At 34.7% G+C, this 15,900-nt stretch overlaps 1 protein-coding gene across 1 annotated transcript; it reads right to left on the reverse strand.

Annotated features, from left to right (window-relative positions):
* Positions 1-3,767: 3,767 nt before the first annotated feature.
* Positions 3,768-10,472, reverse strand: LOC127619739 (lysosomal-associated transmembrane protein 5-like). Its single transcript, XM_052092709.1, has 7 exons — positions 10,314-10,472; positions 8,565-8,673; positions 8,016-8,092; positions 7,344-7,472; positions 7,051-7,146; positions 5,522-5,614; positions 3,768-5,084 (listed from the first exon to the last, which is right to left on the reverse strand). The coding sequence occupies exons 1-7, from the start codon at positions 10,380-10,382 to the stop codon at positions 5,010-5,012; spliced, it is 648 nt and encodes a 215-aa protein (XP_051948669.1). The 5' UTR covers positions 10,383-10,472; the 3' UTR covers positions 3,768-5,009.
* Positions 10,473-15,900: the final 5,428 nt, after the last annotated feature.

The following is a 15,900-nucleotide window of genomic DNA, read 5'->3' on the forward strand; positions in this document are numbered from 1 at the left end:
ATAACACATAAATTAGCCTACAACACTAAAATAAAATTTGATGGCAATTGATTAAAGTCAAACTATACAATATTAACATATAGTTTTAGGTCATTAAAAGTTTAATTATATTTAATGTGGGACATAATAGCCTACAGTTAAGATTGCAATGCATTCTATTATAATGATGATATGATTATTCAAAATATTTAATAGGGATAGATAGATATAATGTGTGTGTGTGTGTGTGTGTGTATATATATATATATATATATATATATATATATATATATAAGCAATATCTCATGAGCAAGAGTGCGATATAGTCCCTGTGATTCAGCTGCAGGCACGATGCCGCAGGGTGTGTGTGTGTGTGTGTGTGTGTGTGTGTGTGTGTGTGTGTGTGTGTGTGTGTGTGTGTGAGAGAGAGAGAGAGAGAGGGAGAGCATGTGCGATCACCTGTTGCCACATCCAAACAGAGTTGCTGTCAGCTTTCTCAGTGGTACATTAACCGTCCAAGTGGGGGTATTCTTCTCTATTTCGCGGTAGCCGGTGCACAAGAGTCATTCCCTATAGAAACTGCAATGTCCTCTGCCATTTTAAACAGTATGTATCCAATGTGGAAACTCGGAAAGGGGTAAGCGCCTTGAGATTGTGTAATCAACTAGTCTGTTGTGTCTCTCAGCTGTGATGAGCCTTAATGCTGAAGTTGTTCATTTAAAACTGTTTAAAGCTATTTCCTAGCTTTAGTAGTAGTAATACAACATGAAGTGATTCCGTTAGTCATTTTAACAATGACTAACGGAATCACTTCACGTCACCAACTGGCTCATATTACACACACAAATGATCTTTTGCCACCACGCATAGCCTACATTAGCTGTTGACACATATGTACTGCTTTTACACTTTAGTTTAGGATGACGAACACAAGCGGAGTGATACACACACACAGTGAAGCATCTAAGTGCTGATATGTCAGACCATCAGTGCTCATGGAAAGTCTCTCGTCCAATCAGATTCGAGGACCGGAACTAACTGTTACATATATATATATATATATATATATATATATATATATATATATATATATATATATATATATATGTACATTACTGTTTCTCTCCATATGTGAACAAATTATCATCATGTTTTTTCACAACAAACCTTTCCTCATGGAAATCACCTAACTACTTATGTTCTCCTTCACCATGCCGTCATTCATTTTTATTATACGCCAGTTGATGTAGGAATAAAGAGACAAGCATGTAGTTAAGTGAAGCTTTAATGCATAGGGAGCGTGAAAACAGAAAGTGTGAAAGTAACCTTCGAGCTGGAGGTCGAATGTTACCAAGTGCTGCTAGAATTTAAATTTGTATTTATTTTTTATCACATTCTTTCTGGTTATATCAGAAATTCCATCTTTCCTTCATGCCAGTAGTGTTTAACACTGCTTAACACATGGTGAATTTCTGCATTTAGCACCGTTAACTGGTGCTGTGCCCATGATGGAGCATTAGTGGAGTGCAGTTGGAGCAAAAGAAAACAATAACGCTCCGATTTTTTTAAAACCTGCTCCTTGCTCTAGGCAAAATCATGCCGCTCCACTCCTCGCTCCTCTTCCACTCCGCTCCGCTCATATACTCTGATTTGTAGCTACTGAAAACGCTTGGTTAAGGTTATTATTGCCAAAGGAAGATTGACTAATTATTAAATCCAAGAATTCACTTACTTTTTCCACAGCACTGTCAATGTTTAATGGGATGTTTGTGTGTTGTTAGCTTAAGCACAAATTGTGTCTAAACATGTTACTTTGATGAAGATGATATCACATTTTATGACCAATTTTAAAAGACATTTTAAAGTTCAGATACTTTTAAAAGCTACTTGATTTTCCCAGTAGTTTCCTGATTGTCTATGTAAATGAAGTGTTTGTGTGTTTGTTTATGTATTGCATAACGCAGGAATTCGATTTTCGAAAGACTTTCTGTTTTTCGTGGCCTCATGCCTCCATCCATCCCCAACCTGACAGAAAAAAGTCCTCCATACCTAAAGTGTGTCAACAACCTTGACAGGAATTTTAAAAAGGTTTGTTGTCTTTTCTGTTACAGTGTGTACCACACCGCTGCATATACTGGAATCCCAGAAATGTTTTGAATTTCACAAAGAGAACAAGCAATTTGCTTGTTCTCTTTGTGAAATTAGTCTATTTGTTCATATTTTTACAAAACTTGAAACTTTGTTCTGCTTAATTTGAACAATGACTAAAGTTTACCAACACAGGTCAGTTTCAGGTTTAAATCAGGTAGAAATAGCTCTTTAAGTTAAAAATGGCAGGTTACCACTTTTGACATTGTTTTTGTCATGTAGCATTTTGAGAATCTTTATTGATTACATTTTGAAAGACATTATCAACTAGATTACAACTAGATTAAATAATTTGTAGACAAACTTTGGCTTGACAAAGCCTTGTCTGAAAAAGATACACAGCTGCACAAAAAACAAAGAACAGAACTTACTAAACATGTCGGAAGATTTTGTAGTTGAAAATTGTATGCATTTCTATACCCAGCCTTATTTTGGAAAGTTTTTGAACTGGTGCCAGTTCACAGCGGACTGAGTTAATAGAGTGGAGAGAAAATAGAAAACAGTTGATCGACAGAATGTCCCGTTGCTTGTCGCAGCTAGTTAGGACAAAAACTCTGATTACCATAGAAAATAAACCTTTTATCGCGTGTTGTTTGCCGTCAGGTTAGAACACGATGTGATTGTGGCTGCCTGTAGCCTCCTCTATGTTTCTGTTTGATTTCAGAGTACTACATTAAAAAAAAATAAGGCTGGGCATAGAAATTTGTTTTTGATCGAACGCCCCTGTGTGGTGAGGGGGCAGCATGAACTGTTCTTCACATGCTCAATCATGAACACGCAAAGGGTTATCAATGGTCAGTGAACATTTTCACTAAATAATACATATGATTTTGGTTTGTTTCTCATGAGACCTTACCTTATGCTTCCATAACAATTTGTTAGACTTCTGAATTTCTAAAAATACTTTTGTATTCTTTTAAAACTTGAAGAAGTGTTCACCATAAGCTGCCATTGTATGACATCACTGAATAATATTTTTTTTACAATTTCTCCCTTTGTGTTAAGAAAAAGAAATGAAAACATATAGGGTTATAACAACACAGGGATGAGTAAACAGTGACTGATTTTTAAAGGCTTTGTTTACATTTTAATTTTTAACAGTTGGAGTTTGAAAAGTCATGGCTCATCTAAACATTCGGTCATGACCTGTTTCATTTGACGTCACTGTATGGCTGCGCCACCTTTTTTGTGACAAAAATTCCAGAATTTCTGATGCGCTGTGGGATGCGACAAAAGTCTGCAACATTTTTGTTTCTATTTACAAATCTTGATAATGTGATACTGCTGTTTACTTGCCAGAGCAAAATGTAATTTTTCTTTCAATACAGTTTATCTTTTAAGTGACACGGCTTCTTTTCCCCAAAGTTAAGCAGCGATGAAGGGAAAGAGCATTGATAAAAACACTTGTAGGTCTTTGCTCATATATTCAGACATATCAGTTATCTGTACACATGTCAATTATAATTACAACATCATCAAGTCGGATACAATTATACTGGAAATGCACATAGGCTATAGGATGATGTTATTCATAACATCCAGACTATATAAAGGTATAAACACATTGTAAATGTCAATATACAATAAACAACACATCATAAGATTATGAAGAACAGGCTTTATTCACACTACCTGACTACAATGTAAACATTTGTCATGTTAACTAATATGCCTCGGTTGCTTTCTGTGTATTCTTCATGAGTTAAAAGCCGCTCTTATATTCATACAGATGGGATTATCACAGATGTTTTGTAATATTTTGAACAAATTAGAGCAGAAAACAACATGAAAATATGTAAATTCTGAATGAGAGATGTCTACAGTGATGTACCGGTAGGCGTGTGTACTCGAGGGTCACGCATCACCGGCGTACGGAGGTAAATCGTGGAAACAATATAATAAAATGTCCACGAAATTCATATCTGTACTGACTTGAGACCTGTACATACCTTTCCTGTGACTTGTCATGGATCAAAAGCTATTGTTGATGCTTTTCTTTATAATGCTTTTTGGGTATTTTTCCATTGACCACCATTAATTTCTCCCGCTGATGGTCACAAATATGGTGGCTTCGGGGAAAAAGTGACGTCAATGTAACCAGTCAATAAGATTTTTCTTGTTTTCAATTGGAAAATAGTTTTTCTCTGTTGGAAAACCGCAAGTCTTGTCTGTTATTTTGTAAGTCCAATTGATAGATAGATAGACAGACGGACGGATGGACAGATAGATAGATAGCTAGCATGAGCATATTTGCTTGTGTGGGTTTGTTACAGTAACATTAGATTTTTTGACAGTTGGAGTTTGAATAGACTTGCCTCATCTGAACATTGTCAATGAAAGCCTATGGGATTTTTCTGATTTTTGATTGTCAGCTGTTGGAAAACTGTAAGTCCCATCAGTTAGAAACGATTTCTCAGAAGAAGCAGAAGAATAATTATAATAAGTGTAAATGGAAGATCAGTATCTTGGCTTTTTTTTAAGACAAACTGATAAATATTCAATAAAGGGATTATGTGTTTAAATGTATTTCTTACACAAACAGAAAAAGCTCCAGGTAACAATCTTGAAAATAAAACAGATCTTGCTATTTTCTGACCTTTTATTCAAAAAATTATCGCAACTGTGAAGTATAATACAGTTCAAACCGAATGGAAATCTTCCATCATCACATACTTGCTTATAGTGAAGACACAATAATCAGAAACATGTACACAAGTAATTAACTTTAATTTGTTAAAGGAAGCATTTAAGCATTTAAGTTTTGTGTGTGGTTGTTTGCGTGCATCTCAATATTTGTGCTCATTGTGGTGTAGCTGCTTGTAAGCTTAAAAGGGTTTCTTGCTTTCTGGGTCATAATGCCATGCCTGAAATACACTTTCGTTTCAGAGCTCTTCATATGATGGAGGTGAGTCTACCACTTTAATCTTGAGAGTTTCATCATAGGAAGGGAGTTTCACCTGTTAGACAAAAGCAAAACAAATGTTATTGGTTTCATTAGATCATTAAAGAACATTATTATTTTGCCATATACAAAGACAAAATGCAGGAACTATGCAAACAATGAAAGTGAGAAAACTGTCTTAAAGGTGCTTGGTTTTAGTGTGGATTTTGTAGTTACTGCAATATTCACAATTTGTTTTCTCTGAATCTTGGTTATAACTCAATTCTGACAAAATGTGCAGTCACAGTGTTTTGCCTTTGAACAGCTACTTTATATGCAAGTGTTAATCAATCATTAACGCGTTAAAAAAAATTAAATAACAGCATTTGAAAAAGTGTTGTCAGAATGAATTTGTAAGTGGCATAGAATTTAAGATTTATAATTTATCATATTGCACATTAAAAGTTCAGTAACATGTGACACAAAAGCTAACTTTTCTATAAATGCACTCACTGTCACAGTATTTCCAGTGTCAACATGGATGGCAGAAGTCCTTTCTGCCTTCAGGGCATAAAAACACCTCATTGACACCTGAAGGATGTACACCTGTACAGAAAACACACAGGGATAGTAATAAAAGCCCAAATGCATACAATAATTAAAAGCTTTAAGTTCAAAACCTATAAAAGCACACACAGCTTTACAGAGGAAATTGCTAAATCCTTTCAGAGAGCAGTTTCATTTCCCTCTACCTTATCCAAAAGCCTGCTCAATCAGCTAAAAAGACAGAACAGGCTTTATGACTGCCTCTATCCATCGCTTTACTACCTCAAACTCTCCTTATATTCCCCCTCTCCAACAGCCAAAAAAGCTTTGGTTTACACTGTATAATGCAAAATAGCAGACAAAACAACACCGTATAGGTGAATAGAGATGAATATGTATTTGTGTGTGTGTTTTGAGGTTGGAGAGGGTGATGACATATCATAAATCAAATTATACAAACACACATACATACACATAAATACAGTGTGTGTGTGTGTGTGTGTGTGTGTGTGTGTGTGTGTGTGTATGTGTATGTGTATATATATATATATATATATATATATATATATATATATATATATATATACAGTAAACAGTGTTGGGTAAATTACTCAAAATAAGTACAAATATACACCTACATACACTACAAATGACTAATTACTTCTCTAAAAAGATAATTCGGATTACTTAACCGATTACTTCATATAAAAAGTAATCACAATACTAATTATTTTACTTTTAAATTACTTTCTAAATCACTTTTCCTAGAAAGGTTTTTGGTTTTCCGCTCAAGTTCAAAATGTCAGTTGTCACAGAAACACTGACACACGTACATATGAATTCATATTTCAAATGTATTTTACGTATTACTTTAGTGCAAGTAATGTACTTAAAAGTATTTACTTTTATTGAAAGTCTGTGTAATCTGATTTCAAGAGTTTAAAATGTAATGTTATATTCATGCAATTTATCTAATCAGCCAATCATGTGGCATCAGTGCAATGTATAAAATCATCAGTTAATGTTCACATCAACCATCAGAATGGGGAAAAATGTGATCTCCGTGATTTCGATCGGGGCATGATTGTTGATGCTAGACAACAATCATGCCAGTTTGAGTATTTCTGTAACCTGGGGTTTTCATGCACAACAGTCTCTAGAGTTTACACAGAATGGTGCCAAAAACAAAAAACATCAGTGTGCGGCAGTTCTGTGGACTGAAATGCCTTGTTGATGAGAGAGGTCAACAGATAATGGTCAGACTGGTTTGAACTGACAGAAAGGCTACTGTAACTCAGATACCCACTCAGTACAATTGTAGTGAGCAGAATATCTCAGAATGCACAACATGTCAAACCTTGAGGCAGGCGAGTTACAACAGCAGAAGTCCACATCGGGCACTTTATTGGGATCATAGTGTTCCTAATAAAGTGCTCAGTGAGTGTATATATACACTATGTATACATACACATAGCAGCAGACACATGAATTTATACCTTCAGCAAGATGTTCAGCATGAACAGAACAGTGTACAGCATGGTGAAATTGCCTAACTCCTCCTCATCGAACCTATTGACTCCTTTATAATACTTCTGTAGGCACATACAAAAGCACATTTTTGTCAAATTATATGATTCTGTTTAATTATGAGGTTTTAAGAATGATTGATTCAACTAAATGCTCAGGTGTAACCTTAATTTACATTTGAAAAGTAATGCAGAGTTCATGAAATCCACAATTAATCTTGAGTAGCTCTATTTTTGTGTAAATTATATGATGGTTTTCTCACTGCAACTAGCAGGACGTCTTTGTAGTTGGGGGTCCCTGGCAGTCCCCAGGCTCCATCAAACAGGGAGAGAAAACTCAGACCCAAATCCACAAACATCATCAGCACAAAAGGCAGCACACAAAATGGGCCCTTAAACACAGATAGAAATGTTGCTGAAATTTTATTCTTATATACACAAATCACAAACACACAGGTGTTTTTTACACATTCAATCACTCACACTCCATTTTTTAAAGTCTAAGAATAAAATGTGTAGTTTGGAAAGACCGCCAGGATTCTGTGTTTCACCACATTCAAAAATATTGAGACATAATCTCTTTCTGGAAGCTGGGTAAATATTGGTGTCGGGCTGCAAAGTTTAAAATTGAAGGTACACAGAGATGACTACAGATACATTACAGACGCATAAATGCACACTCACACATGTAAATATGCATACATCCACAAAAACAGACTTAGTCACAAGGTGTCAACACACACATAGTTGTTTCATTACAAATGTACTATTTACACACAAGTAAACAGAATTAATATTGTTTTTGTAAACAGTGTGTCCAGTGACCATAAATCTTAAAATAATGGCAAAATATGCATGTTTCAGTTGCCATGCATGAAACCAGTCCTGCAATTTATCAAAAAATTATAATGCAGTTGAAATTGTTTTTATCTCACCTTGCGGTGAGAGAACAGGACCAGCACACCAGATATCGACATCAGAACCAGCGTAAATATGTCAGTGCTGATATCAACTGCAAAGAGAGAATTTTTTTATTTTTTTATATTTTTGTCCAGGCAGCCTGTGTTATTATGTTAAAGGCTTTAAAGAACATTACAATGTTAGTTAAAAACTATACTGATAAACTAAAGCAGTATTTGTTTAATAAGGCAGTCTAATACATGGGATAATATATTAATTTGGAGGCATTTTGAATACTTTGTAGACCTGTATTATTAAGGGGAGGTTAAAAAGTCTGGCTAGGGAACAAGTCCAAAACAATAAAATACACATGTAACATTTCAACACTCCTAAAAATGATGGTTCCTTAAACACAGTATCCTTATGCAATAACTATCTTTTATAACTAGAATTATTTTGGTTTTCTTATACCCCCATTTCAAATTATCTTTGGGGACAGCAAAGCTCCCCTAATACAAAGTTATTAATATACGATATGTGTCCGTATGCAAATAGTGAACGAGTAAGTGGTGAAGTGAACTTACAGACACGATGGCCTCTGGTAGACTTTAATTCATGATGGGGCACATTGTATGGAGCTTTCCCCCAAGAAACTGTTCGAATGATATCCACCAGTTCCAGCACATTACCTATCTAGAGAGACGTTCACACAGACACACACACAGAAGGCATAGATGCAATGAATGTGACAAAATGAATTCATAAATGTAAACATGTGTCTCAGTTGGTGTGTGTGTACTCTGGCAGCCAGACTGTTTGGACTCTCTTCTCTGTGCCAACACCAACAGAACATGTTACACAAGAACAGTGATTCATTCAGAAAAACCTGTAAAAGTGTAAATTACATAACATGCACACAACCTCCTGCCTCTACTAGATATTCCTTTTGAGGTTTAAAAAATGCTCTGGTTGACAGAAGGTTTCCTGTAAATATTTTTACTCCTAAAATGATTATCAAGATTCTATAATGTGGAATGTCCAAAATATTTACAAAATCATGAAAGGTTATGATCAAATTTGAAAGGGAATGTTGATTTCTCACATCAACAGGTTGATTAAAACTTTTTTTTTCTTTAAAGAAACATATTCGTTTTTTTTATAGTGGTCTATGTACAGTTCCCCCCAAAAGTAGTCTTTTTGGACACTTGTCTGAGTGTCATTATATTAGATACAAAATATAATACCAAACAGCATCTGCAAATGACGCTTGATCTTTTCTCAGAACTAACTTAACATTTCTTAGTCTTTGCAATATATAACAAAATATCAAATCAAGTGGCATTTATTAAAAAAGAAAAAAAAAAATATATATATATATATATATTCTTGATTTGATATTTTGTTATATAATGCAAATACTTTTTTGAGTGCGGCGTAAGTCATCAAATAGGGCCAGTGTATGCAGTAGGCTAAATGTAGTATCTCTGTCTATTTATCTTTTATATTGGTTGCTAAACAAATAAGAGCTCCAGTTTACAACAAGTATGAAGTTGAACAGACATTTAAACTGTTGTTCAACAACTGAATGTGACTTGTCTCTTTGAAAATGGCTGTAGCTTCCTGCCCTAACTTCCCTTTTAAGTCTATACATTGACCAAATAACAAGCCAAGGGCAATAAAATGGCTGTGCTGTATTATTATTGCAAAACTTCTCTATTTCAACACTTGTCTGTAATTCGAATCTCCCCAGACTTATAAACTACCACATAAATCCACCTGATGTTCTAACCCGAGTTACTACAACAATTACAACAAGTGGACTACAACAGGAATGGCTCGATCCTTTCTAATGGTACCAACAGATTATGACTAGCAAGGACTGTAGGAGCAATTTTCTTTTAGTTTGGATCGACCCCACAGCTTGGCTACTATTATCATTCTTCCATCGAAAAACACTGCAAAGGCATCATTTGCGCCTTTTCAAAGTGTCCAAAAATCTTCTAGACTACATTACACTGACAGCATGTTTAAATGAGCTACAAGTCTGTTTTGGAATGTTCGTAAATTCAAACTTCAGCTCTCAAAACTTAGAAGCTCTTTAAACTGCTCGTTTCTTTCTTTCTTGCTTTCTTTCTCACTGGCCCTATTGGCCTGGTCTGTAATTCACCAATGGATACACATATTATACATAGAAAAAGAAGCTAATTTTGATTGTCATACATAAGCCTTCAACAACCAATCAACATTGTACACACATTTGGTGTTGTTAAAGCTAATCAATGTCTAAAGATATTTTGAGTGGGTGTAAATGTTTGTATGAAGTTGCATGTTACCAGATACAAGACGGCAAATGATCGGGTCGCTGTGGTGATATGACAGCAAAGTGCACGTGTTCCAGACATCTTTCTCTTCGTCTCTTCAATGCTGAGACAAAACAAGCAGAGTCTTTAGAAACACAGTCTTCAGAGACACTCAAACACACCCTGATACTGATGAACAGACATGCATACGTAAGTTCCTGTGTGGTGGCCAGTTTTTCCTGCCTAATTTTAGAGATGTTGGTGAGCTTTTTGATGATTATCACAAACTAATTTGAGTGAGATTTCTTAGCAGCTTCCACATTTTCACTTTATTTTTGTTGCAATTCTTTGGAAAGATACATTTGTAATTTTGATGTATCTTTTACTAAGACTATATGAAACATGGATTAGACTGGGGAAATGAGTAAAACATATTTATGGCCACCATAACATAATTTTAAGTGATGAAACAGCAGTATCATCGTCTGTGTTCCGGTCTGTGGGAATCATCGTCTAGGCCTACACTGAAAAAAACTTTGCAGTGAAGTTTACTTTAAATAATTTAGGAAACAATTTCCACAGAAATTGCCAGTACATTTAACAGATCATATTTTCAAGTAAAGGCTACACACAATTGTAGGTGGCTTTAATTAGAACTTCTTAAGTAATGTTTACTTTGAAATGCTATGAATTAAGCTATACTTTAAAAGCGTACTGGCATTTTAGTGCTTTTTAATGCATGCATCACATGAAACACAAAAGACTTCCACAGTGAAGCTTCATGCAAGCTTTGTAGTCTATAAAACAATATTACATTTTATTTAACGATGACATTACCTTTAATGGTAAAGAGGCTGTGTGCACAAACCTCAACACTTGGTGCATAAAACAGGATGATGGTAACAATCAACAGATTTATTTAATTTTAATCATGAACAAGTAATTTTGAGTGGGAAATGAACTTCAGAATTTCCAAAACAAGAAGTTACCAAACAAAACAACAAATCAACAATAAAATTGGTGTAAATCAACTTTCAATCAGTGAAAATATACAAGCTCATTAATTATTCAAGCCCTGTGCATAACCATAACCTGTTAACCTGTGAAATTTACTCAAATTTGCAATTAAATATTACAAGATTTTCTAGTTTAGGACACATACATGATGCATTGTAAAAATAACAAACAATCATTAAAAATATTTATTTAATTTTTGAATTGAGTACAAATGTAAAATGTATTTAAAATGTTCACAAGTTCACACTTTCAATGAGAAAGTACTGAATCTTTTCTGCTATATTTACTTCAGTAAGGCAAAACATGTAACATGAAAATACAGCAAATGTTATTTGTCTTCACATAACAAATGCAGGATATTTTATTTTATGTATCATGTACTTCAGTAGCCTATATCAGTCACCACTGAATAAACAGTTACTCATATGTTAGTAAAAGGTCTCATTAAGCAAACATTGCGTGTGCTTTCTTCTCATTACTTTTAACACTTTATCAGAGATCGTGCAGAGGCAGGAAGTGGCAGGGAACTGGGGCATGCATTTGCAGCATGCATTTGTGTATGTGTGAGAGTTACACTGTCAGAAAGAAATTGTGCAATGATCAGTCTTTTATACAATATTTCTGCCATCTTTTTTATGTCAAGGCCTCACACAATCATACTTGAGAGTGGTTGAGTGAAGCTATGGGAAAAGTGGCTAAAAATAAAGAGAAAGTTAATAGACAATTAAAGATGTTTTTATAGAATGTGCAAACTCTGTAAAATCTGGAAATAACCTAAAATAAACAAAAAAATATTTAAGTTTTATTAATGTGAAAAGCTTCAAACGAAGTTATAATTAGGGCTGTCAATAATTTTTTAATCAAATTAATTACACGATGTGCTGATTAATTAATCGAATAAATCACAATTAATTGCAATTTCACAAATATCAATATTTGCCGAGAAAGGCTCCAAAGTAAAAATAATTAAGTAAATAATTATAACTAATAATATTTTTTTATATAATACATAATAAATATAATAATTCAGATAATTAAAATACATTACATTATTGTGGCACTCGAGTAAAGCATTGATTAGACAATATAAACAGTATTTCTAAGTTTAAAACTTGTATCTCGAGAAAAAGTCTCGAGAATCTTGCATTCGGTGTTGTGCTCCGTCCAACTGTTTGAATGCAATAACGCTATGACTTCAGCAAAGGTCTGGGCTGTAGACCTATAGGAGCTTCATTTGGTCAAGCACCGCCCATTTAGACAGGAAAAGCCATCTAAATGACATACGCTATGCGATATGTAGATTCAACAACCTCTTACCTATTTTCAATTTTTTGGAGGTGTGATGACGTCAAACAAGTCCACAAGAATGTAAAAAAGCAAAAAGATCGGTCTCTACCTGTGCTATGTCTGTGCTATTCGCTGTTGTTAAAGGTTAAGTTTAGATGCATTAGCTACAAGGTTAAGGTTAGGGTTTTAAAAGGACTCTTAAAAAAACACAAAAACATTCAATGCGGCTCTTGCAAGAGACACAATCCTGTACATGTTGCTGCGAGTTGCCTGAACAGCTGGAGTTGCGTTTAACTGCCCCTTGTTGACCGTGATTCGTAAAAACCATAATGTAACATCTGGTGTAGGTGATTTTTTACAGAAAAGATTTAATTTCGAGGTGGATCCTTGTGTTTTCTGTTCTTTCTTCCCTGAAACACTTAATCACCTTTTTTTTCAATGTGAATTTACTTCACAATTTTGGCTTGACATATATAACTGGTTATCAGTAAAAATTGAGACAATTCCTCCTATTGTTCTACAAGATATCCTTTTTTATAAAAACAGTTTGAATCCCCAAATTTCTGACATGGTTAATATGGTATTGTTGCTGGGTAAATATCATATTCATACATGTAAATGAAAAAAAAAAAAGCAAGCCCTACTTTAATTTATTTTTATGTGATTTTGTGAAATCATTTCAGAGAATAAAATAGAAAGATTGAATCTTTATGTTTTGCTATGTCAAAGTATTTGTTGTTTTAGTACATCCATGTTTTGTGTTTTTATATATGTATGTATGCATATATATATATATATGTGTGTGTGTGTGTGTGTGTGTGTATGTATGAATCTATATATATCCTATTCGGTCTTGAATCTAGCTCCTTGTCCTTGTTCCTTTATGTTTGTTCGGTGTCTTACATTGTTGAATGCTCCCTGTTTTGTTTTGTGATGTATAATAATAATAATAAAAAAAAAGAAATGTAACAACTGTAACATTTAGTTCTCATCAACTCTCTTGTAGGACAGTGCCGCTTTGTGGCAAAAGCTAGTATCTCCTCTTACAAAATGCAGTCACAAAACGTAACAACAAAATCAACAACAAAATTGGTGTAAATCAACTTGCAATCAGTGAAAATATGCAAGCTCATTAATTATTCAAGCCCCGTGCATGCTGGGAACCCCAGCTTCGAAAAGTTAACCTTACTCAAATGTTTGTGATTCCTGTTTGTATTTCTGACAAAGGTATACAGCACTTATTATTGCATACACACCCACAATCACAACACAAATTCAGAGACAGATTATTTTAATAGAGCGTGCAAACAGAAACAAAAGAAATAGAAGACACACACATTCAAAAAAAATAGAGAAAGAAAATACTGCCTGCAGATCTTCGCTGTCATTGCCCTGAAATAAAATACAGAAATGTAGCAGCAATATCAGAAATACAGCTTGCTATCAAGTACTACAGACATTTTTCTTGAAATAAATCAGGTTTCTTTTTGCCTTTTCTGTGCAGTCATTACTTAACTATTGTCAAAAGTGAATCGGTGAGAAATCACAGTGAAAGGTAGGCTCTGGCTCGTTGACTCTGATTGGCTGGCTATTCCCCATGTCTTCACACTCTGCTTTTACATTGGGCAGCAAGGGGTCAGGGGTGTTTTGGGTAGGCTGGGCTGGGGTGCTCCTTGTAGCTGGACGTAGTGCTGTTGGGGCAGCAGCTGAGGGTAGTGGCTCTCGTGACCATCTGATGATAGCTGTGGCCGAAATACTGCCTGTGTAAACTGACCCGACTGACTATACACCTTAGTGGTCCATGGGTAGGCCTGAAATGCTTCATACAAACACACAAATTACACTTAAAGGGATAGTTCACCCAAAAATGAAAGTTCTGCCATTATTTACTTACCCTCATGATAATGTTCCACTGTAGAAAGTAAGTCATACATGTCTGGAACAGCATGAGGGTGAGTAAATGATGAGTGAATTCTCAGTTTTGGGTCAAATATCCCTTTAAAACATGTTTCCTACTCAATTATTTGTAAGGTTTGGGTGATTTCTCATTTACCATGCACTCCTGATTGTAGACGCATCTGGTTGCCTGTCTGAGACTGAAGGTATGAATGTACACTACTGGTGTAAGCAGACAGGCTGTTGTTAGTACTTGTGGTGAGGGGCAGGTATGAAGCACTTCTGCCCTCAGTGAGGTTGGGGTTGAAGTAAGGAGAAGGTGCAAAGTAGGACGGGTGGGAGTACTGGGGCAATAGTGTGTTGGTCTGCTGGGGCATAAGACAAATTTCCTGGATTAACATATTGTTTTTTTTGTTGAGGTAGGAGAGTATTCATTTGCTGAGTTAATAAGGTATTAGACTGCTGAGGAAATGTGTTTAGCTGGAAATTCAATGTGCTATTCTGAGGAGCTGAGGTCATGTAGTCCAGCTTTACAGAGGAGCACAAGCTGTCATAGTCAAACCTGCAAACACATTAGAGCTGTGTTAATTTTCACACAATTTTTTGTTTTAATCGTTTTAATCTAATATTGACCTTTAAAATTAGTTAATATTTCATCATGTCATATTCATTCATTTTAGTCTACAAAAATAATATAATTTAGTTGATGATAATGTGCAAAATGACCAAAATGAGTGTAAAACTGTAACAGACCAATCTTTAATCAAATATGAAATAAAATTAATTTACTGCTTACTTTCGTGTGGTGGTAATATCGCGACGTAAATTGAGAAAGGTGATTTTTGTGAATGAAGTACAATCTATAATGAGCCTCATAACTGCACATATGATGATTATAATTAATTTAAATACTCAAGATGCAGTGCGATTAAACACTTACAATAGTTAGATTGTGGGTGGTTAGTGACAGGTTTTTGCGTTGAAATACCACACGCAAAAGTGCCGCAACTGTTTAGTGAGTTCGCCCTTTGACTTTTATGCACTAAAGTAAAAAAGCAAGTCTCAGCCTTCTACTGAAATAATTATTATATGTCCATTGCCAAGATATAATCAGTGGCTGAGACTTTCCTTTTTATCTTGGTTCTTCTGGATCAGGTGAATCTCAAGTTCAAAGCAACTCAAAATGATAGAGCAGGTGACTTCTTATTTACATTAATATAATTAAAAGGATAGTTCACCCAAATATTGAAATTCTCTCATCATTTACTCACCCTCATGCCATTTCAGATGTGTATGACTTTCTTTCTTCTGCTGAATACAAACAAAGATTTTTTGAAGAATATTCATCTTTGAAAAATACCTCTAAATGACATTCACTGAATTAAAGGGAAAAAAATACTTTATATTAAGTTTAATTCAG

The sequence above is a fragment of the Xyrauchen texanus genome, chromosome 26 (genome assembly GCF_025860055.1).
Source record: "Xyrauchen texanus isolate HMW12.3.18 chromosome 26, RBS_HiC_50CHRs, whole genome shotgun sequence".
Classification (NCBI taxonomy): domain Eukaryota; kingdom Metazoa; phylum Chordata; class Actinopteri; order Cypriniformes; family Catostomidae; genus Xyrauchen; species Xyrauchen texanus.